The sequence below is a fragment of the Pantherophis guttatus genome, chromosome 7 (assembly GCF_059756535.1).
Source record: "Pantherophis guttatus breed Tessera chromosome 7, ASM5975653v1, whole genome shotgun sequence".
In the NCBI taxonomy this organism is placed as follows: domain Eukaryota; kingdom Metazoa; phylum Chordata; class Lepidosauria; order Squamata; family Colubridae; genus Pantherophis; species Pantherophis guttatus.
The window spans coordinates 83,924,821-83,939,680 of NC_142069.1; the positions used below are offsets into that span (position 1 = coordinate 83,924,821).

The following is a 14,860-nucleotide window of genomic DNA, read 5'->3' on the forward strand; positions in this document are numbered from 1 at the left end:
GCCAGAAGAAGAAAACAAAGACTTTTGATAAACCCCATCACTGACACCTAGAGGCTGTCCAATTTTTTGCACTCCAGAATACGTCCAACTAAACTCCTGTAACAGCCAAAATCTTTGGCCGTGCTCCAAATTCAGATGGCGGAGGCATTTCTGATGGATATCACTTTATTGCTATTTAGGGCATTCTCTCCTTGAATGTGTCTAGAATTTTTTTTTTTTTCTGACAATGTTCTGGTAAACTAAAACTAAGGAGAAATTTCCTGACAGTGAGAAAAATTGGTCAGTGGAACAGAAGTTGCCTTCAGAAGTTGTGGGCGCTGCATCACTGGAGGCTTTTAAGAAGAGTTTGGACAGCCAGTTGTCCAAAATGGTATAGGGCAGGGATGGCTAACCTTTTTGCCATCAGGTGCCAAAAGTGGGGGGGGGAGCGGAGGGACACACGCCCGTGTGCCCACATCCATAATTCTATGCGCCCCACCCCCCCTCATGCTCCCCTTGCTTTTGGCATGCGATGGCACGGTGGGCCCAGTAGGTCCATTTTTCACTCTCCCCAGGCTCCAGAGCCTTTCTAGGAGCCTGGGGAGGGCAAAAACAGCCTTCCCCATCCTTCCTAAAGGCCCTCCGAAGGTTGGAAACAGCGTGTTTCCTGACTTCTGGTGGGCCCAGAAGGCCTGAAAAATCAACTGGCCGGCGCATGCATGTGTGCCGGAGCTGAGCTCGTGTGCCCACCGATATGGGTCCACGTGCCACCTGTGGCACCCGTGCCATAGGTTCGCCATCACAGGTATAGGGTCTCTTGCTAGAGCAGAGGGTTGAACTAGAACTAGAAAGGTCCCTTCTAACTATATTATCCTGTTATTCAAAGGAGGTGTCTCTATATCTTGTACCTGTTGGAACTCATTGTTGGGATGTATTTTTATACAACTACAGTAGTATTCAACCAGTAGATGGCAGTGTTTACAAGTTTGGATCTACGGTATATACTGGATGCTCTTTTGTTCTAAGTAGAGTTTCCTGTTTCTTGTTACAGTTATATAGTTGAGCAGTAAAGCACATGGTGACTGTGATCTTTGTTTGCTCTGTGTGTTGCTTTATATAAACAAAATTTCTAACAGTACCCCTTGCAGATTCATGTGGAAAACGATTTTGTTTTCTTCCAGGCCTTTGTCATTGCAGTCACTTCGGATTTTATTCCACGCCTTGTCTACCAATATGTGTACAGTCACAATGGGACCATGCACGGCTTCATCAATCACACCCTGTCATACTTCAACGTCAGCGACTTTAAGCCTGGAACCCAGCCAGAAAGCTCACCATTTGAAGAGGAGGTTTCATTCTGCAGGTAAAGCAGCTGCCTTTCATTTTTGTTGTGACTGTCAAACCTCTGGTGAGATCAATCCAGCTGCAGATGTTCAGACCTTCAAACAAGGGAGTCATTGTACTGCTAGTCAAAGAAGGCACATTTGGGGACCATTTAGTTTTTGCGACCTTGTTTTGATACAGGTAAGTCCTCAATTTACACAATTCAGCACATTTCCATTGCTAAGTGAGACAGTGAGTTTTGCCCCAGTGTACAAACTTCCTTGCCACAGTTGTTAAGTGAATCAATGCAGTTGTTAAGTTAGCAACACGGTCCTTAAGCGAATCTGGCTTCCCTATTGACTTTGCTTGTCAGAAGGTCGCAAAAGTCGATGGTGTGATCCTGGGACACTACAACCGTCCTAAATATGAACTAGGCATCCGAAGTTTGATCATGTGACCATAGGGACATTGCAACGCTATAAGCATAACAAGTCACTTTTTCCAATGCCGTTGTTAACTTTGAAATGAACTGTTGTAAGTCGAGGACTACCTGTACTCCAAAGCAGGCTTCACCAGACTGGAAAAAGAAGAGCTACATAATAAAATTAGAGAAGGTGGTTTGAAGAATCTCTTGCGTTTTTGATTTAAAACAATTTTGAGAGCCCAACGTTTTTAGTGGATTCAGACAGTTTGGACCGGTTTGGGAGAACCGGTAGAAGCGACCTGCTGCTAGCTGCCCCTGCCCACCTACCCTGGTGCTAAGTATTCAGCCGGTTTGGACCGGTTTGCACCAGTTTGGGAGAACCAATAGTAGCGACCTGCTGGTAGCTGCCCCTGCCCACCTACCCTGGTGCTAAGTATTCAGCCGGTTTGGACCGGTTTGGACCGGTTTGGGAGAACCGGTAGTAGCGACCTGTTGCTAGCTACCCCTGCCCACCTACCCTGGTGCTAAGTATTCAGCCGGTTTGGACCGGTTTGCACCAGTTTGGGAGAAAAAGTAGTAGCGACCAGCTGGTAGCTGCCCCTGCCCACCTACCCTGGTGCTAAGTATTCAGCCAGTTTGGACCGGTTTGGACCGGTTTGGGAGAACCGGTAGTAGCGACCTGTTGCTAGCTACCCCTGCCCACCTACCCTGGTGCTAAGTATTCAGCCGGTTTGGACCGGTTTGCACCAGTTTGGGAGAACCAGTAGTAGCGACCTGCTGGTAGCTGCCCCTGCCCACCTACCCTGGTGCTAAGTATTCAGCCGGTTTGGACCGGTTTGGGAGAACCGGTAGTAGCGACCTGCTGCTAGCTGCCCCTGCCCACCTTCCCTGGTGCTAAGTATTCAGCCGGTTTGGACCGGTTTGGACCGGTTTGGGAGAACCGGTAGTAGTGACCTGCTGCTAGCTGCCCCTGCCCACCTACCCTGGTGCTAAGTATTCAGCCGGTTTGGACCGGTTTGGACTGGTTTGGGAGAACCGGTAGTAGCGACCTGCTGCTAGCTGCCCTTGCCCACCCACCCTGGTGCTAAGCCATCCTATTTATCCACGTTTTCAAGCTGCACACATGCGTGCAAGCCACACGTGAGTGAAAAGTGCCATGCGCGGAAGGCGGGGCGCATGCGGGGTAGGGGGTAGGAAGTAGAAACGCATGTGCGCACTCACATTTTCCGTGCTGGGTGAACCAGTAGGTAAATTATATAAATCCCACCTCTGACTCTGGGGCTATATTTTTTCCTTCTGAGGCTTCCTACCTGGAACTCACTCGTTTGCCTTTTAAATAGATGTTATGGCCAGCTGATTAAAATGTCCACCTTGCACGTATCCTACCCCATCCTCCAGTGTCTCCAAGCCACGTGTGTCTTTGTGTGTCTGGAGGCAGCCATGCTCCCGTGTGCAGACATGCTGTCAAGGCATGATACAAGTGAACACCTGGCCATTCCATGCACAGTAGCTGAGGTGAAATTGTTTGATTTTTTTTTAAAGAGCCAGAACATGTTAGGACAAATAGCTTTTTCGCCCAAAGGGGGGAAAAACAGAACCTCACTCTTTGCTTTAAACCAAACAATGCCATTTAATTCAGAATAAATGAGAGAAAGAAAAAAAAAAGAAAAGACCAGTTGGAAAACAGCCTAAAGAATATACAATGGAGTTGTAATAATTTGAAAAGAAGGGTGCGTTTTAAAGTTAAAGGGAAGTTCCTCTGTTTCCACCTTCATATGCCATGTGACGCCCTCAAGCTCCTGGCCTGCCCAGCCGCCAAAAGGACTTGATTTTGGAGCAGTTCCTATCTCGACAAGAATTGGTTCCAGAACAGTGGTGGGTTCCTCCCGGTTCGGTCCGGTTCGGCAGAGCCGGTAGCGGTGACGATATGACATCACCGAACCGGTTCTCCGCCCCTCCCACCCCCCCACCCCCCCGACGTTATTCTTACCTTTTATTTGGTCCCACCCCCAATCTATTGCTGCCTCCTGAGTCCCAGCTGATGACTAGAGGGAAAAAAACTGTTTAAACTCTTGCCGCGGGGCTTCAAAGGGCCGTCCTACAGCTGATCAGTGTTAAAAGCAAACAAATGAGTCGGGTCGTAAGTGCGAGGACTGGTCGTAAGTGCGGGGACCTTCCAGAAATGACTCTGACCAGCTAGCCAAGCCCACCTAGTCACATGACCTCCAAGCCACACCCACAAAATAAGCCACGCCCACAGAACCGGTAGTAAAAAAATTTAGAACCCACCCCTGTTCCAGAATGCTGTATATCTGCTGTTTCTGAATTAAGGAATAGGTTTCCAAGTAGAAGCAAAATGAATTGTATTATCTTCTTTAACCAAACTATTTAATTTAGCCAGCTCTGCTCCATCAACTTTTGCAGCCGTTCATCCATTGTGGGACTCAAACAGTGGTGGGATTTAAATAATTTAACAATGATTTGCCCTAATGACCGGCTGGGTGGGCGTGGCCATGGTGGGCGTGGCCAGGGGGTGTGACGGACAGCACTCGGCCTCCTGCAACCCCCTGAGAGCTCTCGGTGTACATAAAAGAAAGATACGTTGCTCAAGAATCATAAGGTACAACACTTAATGATAGTCACAGGGTACAAATAAGCAATTAGGAAACAATATCAATGTAAAATCGTATGGATACAAGCAATAAAATTACAGTCATACAGTCATAAGTGGAAGGAGATGGGTGGTAGGAACGGTGAGAAGATTAATAGTAATGAAGACTTAGTGAATAGTTGGACAGTGTTGAGGGAATTATTTGTTTAGCGGAGTGATGGCGTTTGGGAAAAAACTGTTCCTGTGTCTAGTTGTTCTGGTGTGCAGTGCTCTATAAGCGTCTTTTTGAGGGTAGAAGTTGAAACAATTTCTGTCCAAGATGCGAGGGGTCTGTAACAGAGGTGGGTTTCAGCAGGTTCTGACCGGTTCTGAAGAACCGGTAGCGGAAATTTTTAGTAGTTCGGAGAACCGGTAGTAAAAATTCTGACTGGCCCCGCCCCCATCTATTCTCTGCCTCCCGAGTCCCAGCTGATCGGGAGGAAATGGGGATTTTGCAGTAACCTTCCCCTGGATTGGGGTGGGAATGGAGATTTTACAGTATCCTTCCCCTGTCACGCCCACCAAGCCACGCCCACCAAGCCACATCCACAGAACCGGTAGTAAAAAAAATTGTAACCCACCACTGGTCTGTAAATATTTTCCCAGCCCTCTTTTTGACTCGCGCACTATACAGGTCCTCAATGTAAGGCAGGTTGGTAGTAATTGTAGAACTGAACCAGAAGGAGACTCCTCCCTACTGAGCAAAACACGGCCATCTTTGAAAACAGGCTGGCAAAAACGGCAAACCCCCTTTTGTTCTTAAATTGGTGTGATCTCACCAAAGCAGGCCTACTTCGATAACCAGCGTTAATCTCCTCAGCCCGGAGATTAAACCAACTCAATCACAAAGTTCAAACTCTCCCGACATTCTTGAAATGGGTCGGGTTTTACACCCTCCCTTCTCAATGCTCTGCTATTCGGTTCTAAATAAACATTGCAGCCGGGTACTTATCTGTGGCATGTGATTAGCCATTATGTGTTTTTTTTTTCACCCTCCCCAAGGCAAACGTAAAGTAAATTTAGCTCAAAATAGACTTCACTTCAGAGCTGTCCCTCCGAAGCCCATGGATCAGTGTGCAGGATGGGAAAATAAGTGTTTTCCCCTGTTGTTAATACACTCCTCGCCACATTTCACAAAATTCTATAGTAGTGGCCAAAATTGTGGAAGCCTTTTGGGAAAAGTGTATTTTTTGAGGTTTGAGGGCTAATAACACCACTTTTTTGGGGGAGTTTCAAGATAATCCTATTCCACAGCTTGAATAGCCTGGGAATAGCCCAGTTTGGACTACGCTGAGAATGAGTTAATTCTCAGCTGTTCTAATAAAGTCTGTTTGTTTCAAACTGTTTGCGTCTGATAATACCTACTTGGGCCTGGGTCACAACAATAAGCGTGAAAAGTAAATTGTCCTAAGCGTGAATAACCCCAAGACACTTTTTTTCAGTGCTGTTGTGACTTTGAACAGTCACTAAGCAAATGGTTGTAAATTGAGGACTTCCTGTATTCTCATTTTATTGACCCTGGGACACTGCGACCATCATAAATATGAGCCAGTAGTCAAGCATCCATATATAAATCATGTGATCGCGGGGATACTGCGACGGTCGTAAGTGTGAAAAAATGGTCGCAACTGGATTTTGGTTTTGGATGAGACGACAATGAGGAGGACGCATAAACGTGACTGCTTTAATTCTCACCGCTTTTTGGTCCTCACTTCATATTCTTGATCATCCTCTCTTCTTCACCTGTTAATGTAAGGCTACTTTCACAAAAACTCAGTGTTATACTACCCAGGTGGTTTTTGAATTGGGTTGATTTCTGGATTTTATGCAGATTTTATCCATTGAATATTTCAAGGGGCTTCTAGAGGTATTAAAGCAGGAGCGTCAAACTCGATTTCATTGAGGGCCGCATCGGGGTTGTGTTTGACCTTGGAGGGGCAGGGGGGGCATGATCAGGTGGACGTGACCAGGGTGGCCCAGGCAGGCCTGGGGGGGGGGGAATCCACTTTTGCTAGTAGTTTGTTTTTCTAGCACTCTGCCAGCCAAAATGGAGCTATGGGGGGGCTGCGTGCCCCCCAGGCTCCATGCGCCCCTGCCCCCAGGCTCTGTTTTTGACTGTGATGGCCACCGACAGCCCTCTGCCAGTGAAATCTGAGCTCGGGGGGCCGTCCGCCGCCCTCCCGAACTCCATTTTTGCTGGCAGAGGCATTGTGGGCCGGTCCTTTGTTGTTTCCAGAGCAGCCCCACGGACCAGATCTAAGCACCCCATGAGGGCCGTGAGTTTGACCCCCCTCTGTTAAAGGAACAGGCAGGTGTATCCAGAGGTGGTATTCAGCTGGTTCAGACCAGTTCAAGCGAACCGGTAGTGGAAATCACGAGTGGGACTGCCCACCCGCCGAAGCTCTATGCCGTCCTATTTAGGCACGTTTTTTAGGCCATGCGCATGCACCGAAGTGGCACATGTAAGCAAAGCGAGCGCTCGATCGTGCACGCTCACATTTGCGAACCGGTAGGGAAAGTAAGTGAATACCACACCTGGGTGTATCGTTTTTTGATCATCCAGGTGCCTAAGCGACATCTTGAAAAACGGGGCCCAATAGATCGTGACCTTCTTGTTTGGTGGATAAAGATGGCAATAACTAAACCGTGATTTTCTATCTCAGGACTTAAAATCTTTGGAGGCTGTGAAATCCAAGAGATACAGAGCCAATCTTTTTTACATCTGCAGCCTCTCTGGGAGACCTCCTGATGAATTGTTGTTCCAGTGAAAGGAACATATTTGTCCCCTGCTGTTTGATTCACCGGGATGGCTGCCATGGTCCAGTGGAACATTATGATGTTATCTAGGAATGTCACCATACGCTCAACTTTCCTAGCCTTTATTGTTGTTATTTGTTGTTTTTTTCAACCATTCTGGAAACTTTCCTTCTCTTTATGTAGAACTGAACTCTCTGCCATCAGAGACATTTTGATCTCCCTGCATCTCATGGCCTGTGATGTTTTTTTTTTTTTAAGGCTGTCACGAAACCTTGTGAGGTAAATTTTTTAATTATATTAAGTAGATGCCTTGCACGGCGCTGGTCTTCATTTACCACCGTCGTGTTCAGATTTACGTAATATTTTCCTCACCGGTGCAATGAAAGACTCTGGGGTACGTCTACGTCACCTGTTCAAGTGTGGGATACTCGGTGTGTGTTCCCACACCCACATACCTGAAGTTCTGCAATGCCACAATAATATACATTCTGTCCTCTTTCCGCTATTGTCTTTAGGCAATGAACAAGAAAACTCCTTTCAAGCGTTCGCTGTTGTGTTTACCAGGAGTAGAATCCAAATAGTTGTGTTTTTGGTGGCAGTCACATCAGTTAGGAAAGGTCAAGCTTTTTTAAAAAAAAATAATAATTGTGCTTCGCCATCCAGATGTGTCTCTTGGCAAGCGTTGTCTTTTCGTGTGACGCATAATCGGTTAATGTCTACCTTTTGTGTATCTCCTTGAATATGTTGGAACTTTTTCTGTGGTCTGAAAGTTCAGAGAATGGGCCATTTTTTAAACCGTGCAGAACTTCTCCATTAGTCCCCAAAACTTTTGGTTATGAAAAAAGCCAAGACTGTGTCTTCCAGCTTCTCCATAGCTTGCAAACATCTGGTGAAGATAAGATAGCCTTTATTGTCATTTTTTTTACTGTGAGTACTGGTTATTGGATAAGAAACTCCCAAAAAAAAAATTATCTCTCCTTGATTAGATTCCATCCATTGCTTCTTATTTTGCCTTCAGGTGCTTTGGAGAATAGTCTGACTCCCTCTTCTTTGGGGCAACCCCTGAGATATTGGAAGACTGCTATGATGTCTCCCCTAGTCCTTCTCTTCATCAAACTAGACATACCCCGTTCCTGCAACCGTTCTTCATATGTTTTAGCCTCCAGTCCCCTAATCATCTTTGTTGCTCTTCTCTGCACTTTTTCTCGACTACTTCAAGAACCGCAGTGATTCACTTAACAAATGTGGCAAGGAAAGTCATAAAATGGGCCCCAAAAAACCACCCCCTCACTTAACAAATTTCTCATTTAGCAACATAAATTTTGGGCTCAAAATTTGTGGTGGTACGTTGTGGACCTGCCTGTATTCCAATCGTGGAAAAGAAACATCTGGCATTTCCTTTGCAGTTTGGGACGGGCAAGCTGCCTGTTCTGTTCCCGTCCCACACATGCACCCCCACACAGACAGCCCGGAGTTAATAAGCCTCACGACAAAATCTTTGAAGATAAAGCTGGCAGCAACCCAGTGGCTAGCTGCCAATTCAGACTTTACTCACACAAAACAAAGATTAGACTGCAAGCATTCCGATAAAGCAGGCAAAGTTTCCGCAATACAAAGATTAGTCCAAATGCAGTCCGACAAGGCAGGCAGAAATCCAGTAACGCAGAGATCATGGATTATTTCTAGTTTTTGCTCGTCACAAACTGAACCGGCCACCACACCCACATTTATACCCTGTGGGGTGTGGTCCAGTGACTCAGCTAATCTCTGGCATGCCTTCCCCTCTGCTGCGCACACTTCTCCCTGCGCCTCTGACGAGGGTCCAGCCAGCACTTATCTCCTTCGTCGCTGTCCACCTGTGGCTGCGGGGACATGCTTGGCTCTGGGCCTATCTCTTGGCCTTTGGTGTCCTCCGGAGGCATTGCCAGAGAGGAGGGTCCTGGAGAGGGAGGCCTTGCCAACTCCTCTCCCTCACTCTCAGAGTCTGCATCTGTCGATAGCCCTGGCTCAGGCAACGGAGCCACAACACTGCCCTAAAAGGTGTGGCATTATATGCAGCTGCATTGCCGTCCCCCCAAATCCACCCCACTTCAAGTTGAACAGCAATGGGAGTGGTTGTGGAGAAGCAATCACAGGGCACAAAAGCAGGGAGCTACAGCTGCCTACCTTCTTTCTCTACCCAAGATCTTAACTTATCTCAAGATAAGAGATCCTCTCATACATATCTCGAGATAATGGAGTTTTTAATCTGGGCAGGTCCAGGCCTATCGTAAAGCGGTTAGGTTTGTTTATCGATTGTGCATAACCGTGCCTTTTTTAGGGGGACAACAAAGAATGCTAAGCACCCTGCCTTGAGGGCCCCACAATATGGACTTTGTAATACCTCCAAATGGGATTCAAATAATTTAACAACCGGTTCACTGCCCTAATGACCGTCTGGGTGGGCGTGGCCATGGTGGGTGTGGCCATGAGGTGTGACAGGCAGCACTCGGCCTCCTGCATCCCCCCCTGGGAGCAAAAACGGGCCATGGGGAAGGGGACGTGCCGCCCCCCACCCCCATACACACACCATGTTTTGTGCCTAGTAGGCCTCACTGCAGCCTCCTGGGAGTAAAAACGGCTGTGGAGGGCCCGTTTTCAGTGGTGAAATGTAAAATTTGTTACTACTGGTTCTGTGGGCGTGGCTTGGTGAGGGGGGTAATGTGACTGGGTGGGCGGGGCCAACTTTTTTTTTTTTTTTACTTTTAAAAGCATTTTTACAACCTCTTCCGCTGAATTAGGTATTGCTCTTAAAAGTATTGTTTAATGTGCTGGTTTTCTATTTCAGGTTTAAGGATTACAGAGAGCCACCGTGGGCGGAAAGCTCATATGAATTCTCTAAGCAGTATTGGTCTGTTCTGTCTGCTCGTCTGGCATTTGTCATCATCTTTCAGGTAAACATTTTCACTTTCGCATTACTTTTCCCTGGAGTAAAACATATATTTCGGACTTCTTGTGCAGTGAGCCTGAGCCAACAGAAGAACAGAGTTGGAGGGAACCTCAGAGGTCCTCCAGTCCAACCCCTGGCTCAAGCTTGTCTTTGACTTTGCTTATCGAAAGGTTACAACCAGGGGTGGGGCTGCTGGGGGTTCGCAGGGGTTTGGGAGAACCTCTAGCTAAGATTCTGTGCAGTTCGGAGAAGCCCCACATCCCAGTTCTGGCTGGCCCCGCCCACATCTCCCAGGAGTCCCCACGCGGCCCGTTTTGGATGCAGGTAAGTGCAGGGTGCGCGTGGAGGCTCGGGGAGGGTGAAAAACGGGCCTACTAGAAGTTCGGGAAGGCCGGAAAGAGGGCTTCCAGAGCCTGGGGAGGCTATTTTCACCCTCCTGGATGCTCGAAGAAACCCTTCACATCCCAGGGAGGGCAAAAATGTCCCCCACTGCTGTGGTGCAGGAAGCCAACTAGGCCACGTCCACCATGGCCACGCCCACCCAGCAACCAGGCCGAGAACCCCTCGCTAAAATTTTTGAAGCCCACCCCGGGTTACAATAAAGAGGAGACAGTTACCGGGTGCATGAATTTTGATAATCTGACCATGGGGATTTTGCAATGGTTGTAAGTGTGAAAAACGGCACTAAGTCATTTTTTTTTTCCCAGTGGGGTTGTAACTTCGAACAGTCATTAAATGAACGGTTGTAAGTCCTATAATGTGCTGCCCTGTCTCGGGGTACAAGAACAACCCTAGAAAAAAAAATAGCTTCAGAAGATCCTGTACGCGCCATGCTCATCTTTGGATTTGTCGGTTTGCCAGTTCTTACCAACGGCAACATTTGCTAATGTTTGCCTGTTACCTAAATAGCAATAGCACTTAGACTTATATACCGCTTAACAGTGCTTTTACAGCCCTCTCTATGTGGTTTATAGAATCAGCCTCTTGCCCCCAACAATCTGGGTCCTCATTTTACTGACCTCGGAAGGATGGAAGGCTGAGTCAACCTTGAGCCAGTAAGAATCGAACTGCTGGCAGTCGACAGAATTAGCCTGCAATACTGTATTCTAACCACTGTGCCACCAGGAAGGAGAATGAGAAAGGAGGGAGGGAGGGAGGGAGGGAGGGAGGGAGGGAGGGAGGGAGGGAGGGAGGAAGGAAGGAAGGAAGGAAGGAAGGAAGGAAGGAATAGCAATAGCAATAGCAATAGCAATAGCAATAGCAATAGCAATAGCAATAGCAATAGCACTTAGACTTACATACCGCTTCACAGTGCTTTACAGCCCTCTCTAAGCGGTTTAAAGAGTCAGCCTATTGCCCCCAACAATCTGGGTCCTCATTTTACTGACCTCAGAAGGATGGAAGACTCAGTCAATCTTGAGCTGGTGAGACTCGAACTGCCAAACTTCTGGCAGCCTGCAGTCAGCAGAAGTAGCCTGTAGTACTGCACTCTAACCACTGTGCCACCATGGCTCTTATTTAACGCAATCCAGTTAGTAAACTTCGACCGATCTGCTAGCTCTCCACAGCTGGTGCCCTATAGTGTCCTCCCAATTGTGAACCATCTCTTCTTCTTCTTCTTCTTCTTCTTCTTCTTCTTCTTCTTCTTCTTCTTCTTCTTCTTCTTCTTCTTCTTCTTCTTCTTCTTCTCCTTCTCCTTCTCCTTCTCCTTCCCCTTCCTCTTCCTCTTCCTCTTCCTTCTCTTCTTCTCCTCCTCCTCCCCCTCCTCCTTCTTCCTCCTTCTCCTTCTCCTTCTCCTTCTCCTTCTCCTTCTCCTTCTCCTTCTCCTTCTCCTTCTCCTTCTCCTTCTCCTTCTCCTTCTCCTTCTCCTTCTCCTTCTCCTTCTCCTTCTTCTTCTTCTTCTTCTTCTTCTTCTTCTTCTTCTTCTTCTTCTTCTTCTTCTTCCTTGGCAGAACCTGGTGATGTTCCTCAGCGTGCTTGTGGACTGGCTGATCCCAGACATCCCCAAGGACATCAGTGAGCAGATCAAGAAGGAGAAGAGCGTGCTGGTGGATTTCTTTTTGAAGGAAGAGCACGAGAAACTGAAGCTGATAGAAAACTTTATCACCCGGGACAAACAAAGGAGTTGGAGTGAGAGGAAAAAGAAGAGGAGTCGGGCGGCCAGTTTCTCCCAGTTCTACCGAAGCCGCCGGGGCAGCTTTACATCTCTTACTTCAAGACACAGCGATGTATGATCCATATCTGATCCACACAGAGCCTGCCTGCATACTCATTGGGTTCCTCCAAGGAACGATGAGAGCTGTAGTAACACAAAGGGAGTTCAGGGGTCTTTTAGCGGAAGATCCTCACCGCTTAACCAAGGAAGTGGGGACAACTGTGCTTGCTATAAAGGCACTTAGTAGCGCTATGCCCTAAGAGAACGAACCCGATTCCTTAGGAACGAAATCTCATCACCGGTCTACCTGTCACACGATCTCACCTGGGTGGCTGGGAGGAAGAGACCCGATAGAGATCTAGAACAGCTGCACAATCTCTAGGTTAGAGACACCCGTGCTTTTAATCAGTTTAAATCCCCGCTGCTCCCAGCCCGTAAAGACTTACCCATTTGGGTGGGAACGCCGATGAGAGTGGACCTCTCGTTTCCGCGGTTCTAAAATTGCTACAGGTTCCTCGACGTGAAAATTGTTCCGCTAAAGTTGGGACGTAGACGTGGAGCCCAACTACCTGAGCTTGGTAGGGTTGTCGTTTTAGAATTCACTTGGGGGTCTCCTGCTTGTCCTCTCTCTCTCGGATCATGGAACGTTTTCCACCTTGCTCAGCGAGATGAAAAGGGGCACAGTTGCCGAAAGGAGTGGAAGGATTTCTGAGTTGGTTTTTTTTTTCCACAAATCCTGCCTTTGGTGGCTTCACAGCCTTCTAAAATGTCATGGTGGGATGGGAGGGGGAGAAAATACTAGATTCTTTAGTGACTGGTTTGGAATGACCTTTGCTATCAGATGACCAACAACTGGCCCCATCAGAATACCTTAAGGGTCCAGAGAGATCTTAAGAGAATAGAAGACAAATGACTAGACTAGACTAGACTAGACTAGACTAGACTAGACTAGACTAGACTTGACTTGACTTGACTTGACTTGACTAGGATAGGATAGGATAGAATAGAATAGAATAGAATAGAATAGAATAGAATAGAATAGAATAGAATAGAATAGAATAGAATAGAATAGAATAGAATAGAATAGAATCAATGGTGGGTTTCAATTTTTTTTTACTACTGGTTCTGTGGGTGTGGCTTGGTGGGTGTGGCATGGCTTAGCGGCCATGGTTTGGTGGCCGTGGCAGGGGGAGGATACTGTAAAATCTCCATTCCCTCCCCACTCCAGGGGAAGGATACTGCAAAATCCCCATTTCCTCCCGATCACCTGGGTCTTGGGAGGCAGAGAATAGATGGGGGCAGGGCCAGTCAGAGGTGGGATTTACCGGTACTCAAAATTACTCAAAATTTCTGCTACTGGTTCTCCAGAACTGGTCAGAACCTGCTGAAACCCACCATAGAATAGAATAGAATAGAATAGAATAGAATAGAATAGAATAGAATAGAATAGAATAGAATAGAATAGAATAGAATAGAATAGAATAGAATAGAAGCTGGAAGGGACCTTGGAGGTCTTCTAGTCCAGCTCCCTGCTCGAGCAGAAGAAGCTATACCATTTCAGACAAGTGACTGTCTCTAGTGTCTTCTTAAAAAATCTCCAGTGATTGAGCTTCCACAATTTCTGAAGGCAAGCTGTTCTACTGGTTAAGTGTCAGTGTTTTCCATCACCCATCCGTAGAAAAGAAGACTTTTCTTTTTATCTTTGGGACTCACTTATGGTCCGTATTTTCTTAATTGGAAAAGGTGAGAGCGAATGCATCTTTTATATCTTCCTGCAATCCCGACAGTTGGCTTCAATCTATTTACGAAGGGACCTAGTTTTTCCTCGCTATGACTTTTGCACAAAACCATAAAACTTGTTTCCTACCAGACTCAAGCTTACTTAATAGGGTCTACTTTTGCTCTAAATATCATTAGATCACAGCTTATATAACCAACTGGAACGCTAAGGGCACAATAAAAACAAGTTGTAAATGTAAACGTCGTTCAGAACTCCTTGGCAGTGGTATCGCTTAAATTTGCCACAATTCCTCCGTTTCCATTGTTCTATATTTTCTAAAAGGATTGTCTTGGGTCAAAAAAATAAAAAATAAAAATGAAATGAAAATAAAGATGCTTTAGCCATTTGTTCACGTTTTCCTACGTTAGGGTTCCAAATAGCAAAATTCTGACAAGTTGGGAGTAGCTACCACCAAGCCTACCCTGGAGTTAATTTCTTCAAAGTGGGTAGCAGGCCCTCACTAATAGAGAGGTAAAGATAAAGTACTCAAATGCTATTATGTCACTCCTAGTTCTTCTTTTCATTAAACTAGGGGTAAAAGTTCCCCTCGCACATATGTGCTAGTCATTCCCGACTCTAGGGGGCGGTGCTCATCTCCGTTTCTAAGCCGAAGAGCCAGCGCTGTCCGAAGATGTCTCCGTGATCATGTGGCCGGCATGACTCAACGCCAAAGGCGCATGGAACACAGTTACCTTCCCACCAAAGGTGGTCCCTATTTTCAGGCTTATTTTCAGGGGGAGGCTTATTTCAGCACATGCGCTCAAAAGCATGTGCTGAAGATTGGACTTATTATCAGGGTAGGTCTTATTTTCGGGGAAAAACAGGGTAAAATAAACTGACTATATTAATCATTTTCTGCCCTT

At 46.7% G+C, this 14,860-nt stretch overlaps 1 protein-coding gene across 2 annotated transcripts in view; it reads left to right on the forward strand.

Moving 5' to 3' along the window:
- The window catches only part of ANO2 (anoctamin 2), a 193,938-nt gene extending 179,597 nt beyond the window's left edge, over positions 1–14,341 (forward strand). For both annotated transcript variants that reach the window (XM_060684111.2, XM_060684113.2), the window contains 3 exons: positions 1,161–1,342; positions 9,961–10,066; positions 12,015–14,341. In XM_060684111.2, coding sequence (XP_060540094.2) covers positions 1,161–1,342; positions 9,961–10,066; positions 12,015–12,296 — 570 coding nt within the window. In that variant the 3' untranslated portion in view covers positions 12,297–14,341. The remainder of the gene's footprint in view (positions 1–1,160; positions 1,343–9,960; positions 10,067–12,014) is intronic.
- Positions 14,342–14,860: the final 519 nt, after the last annotated feature.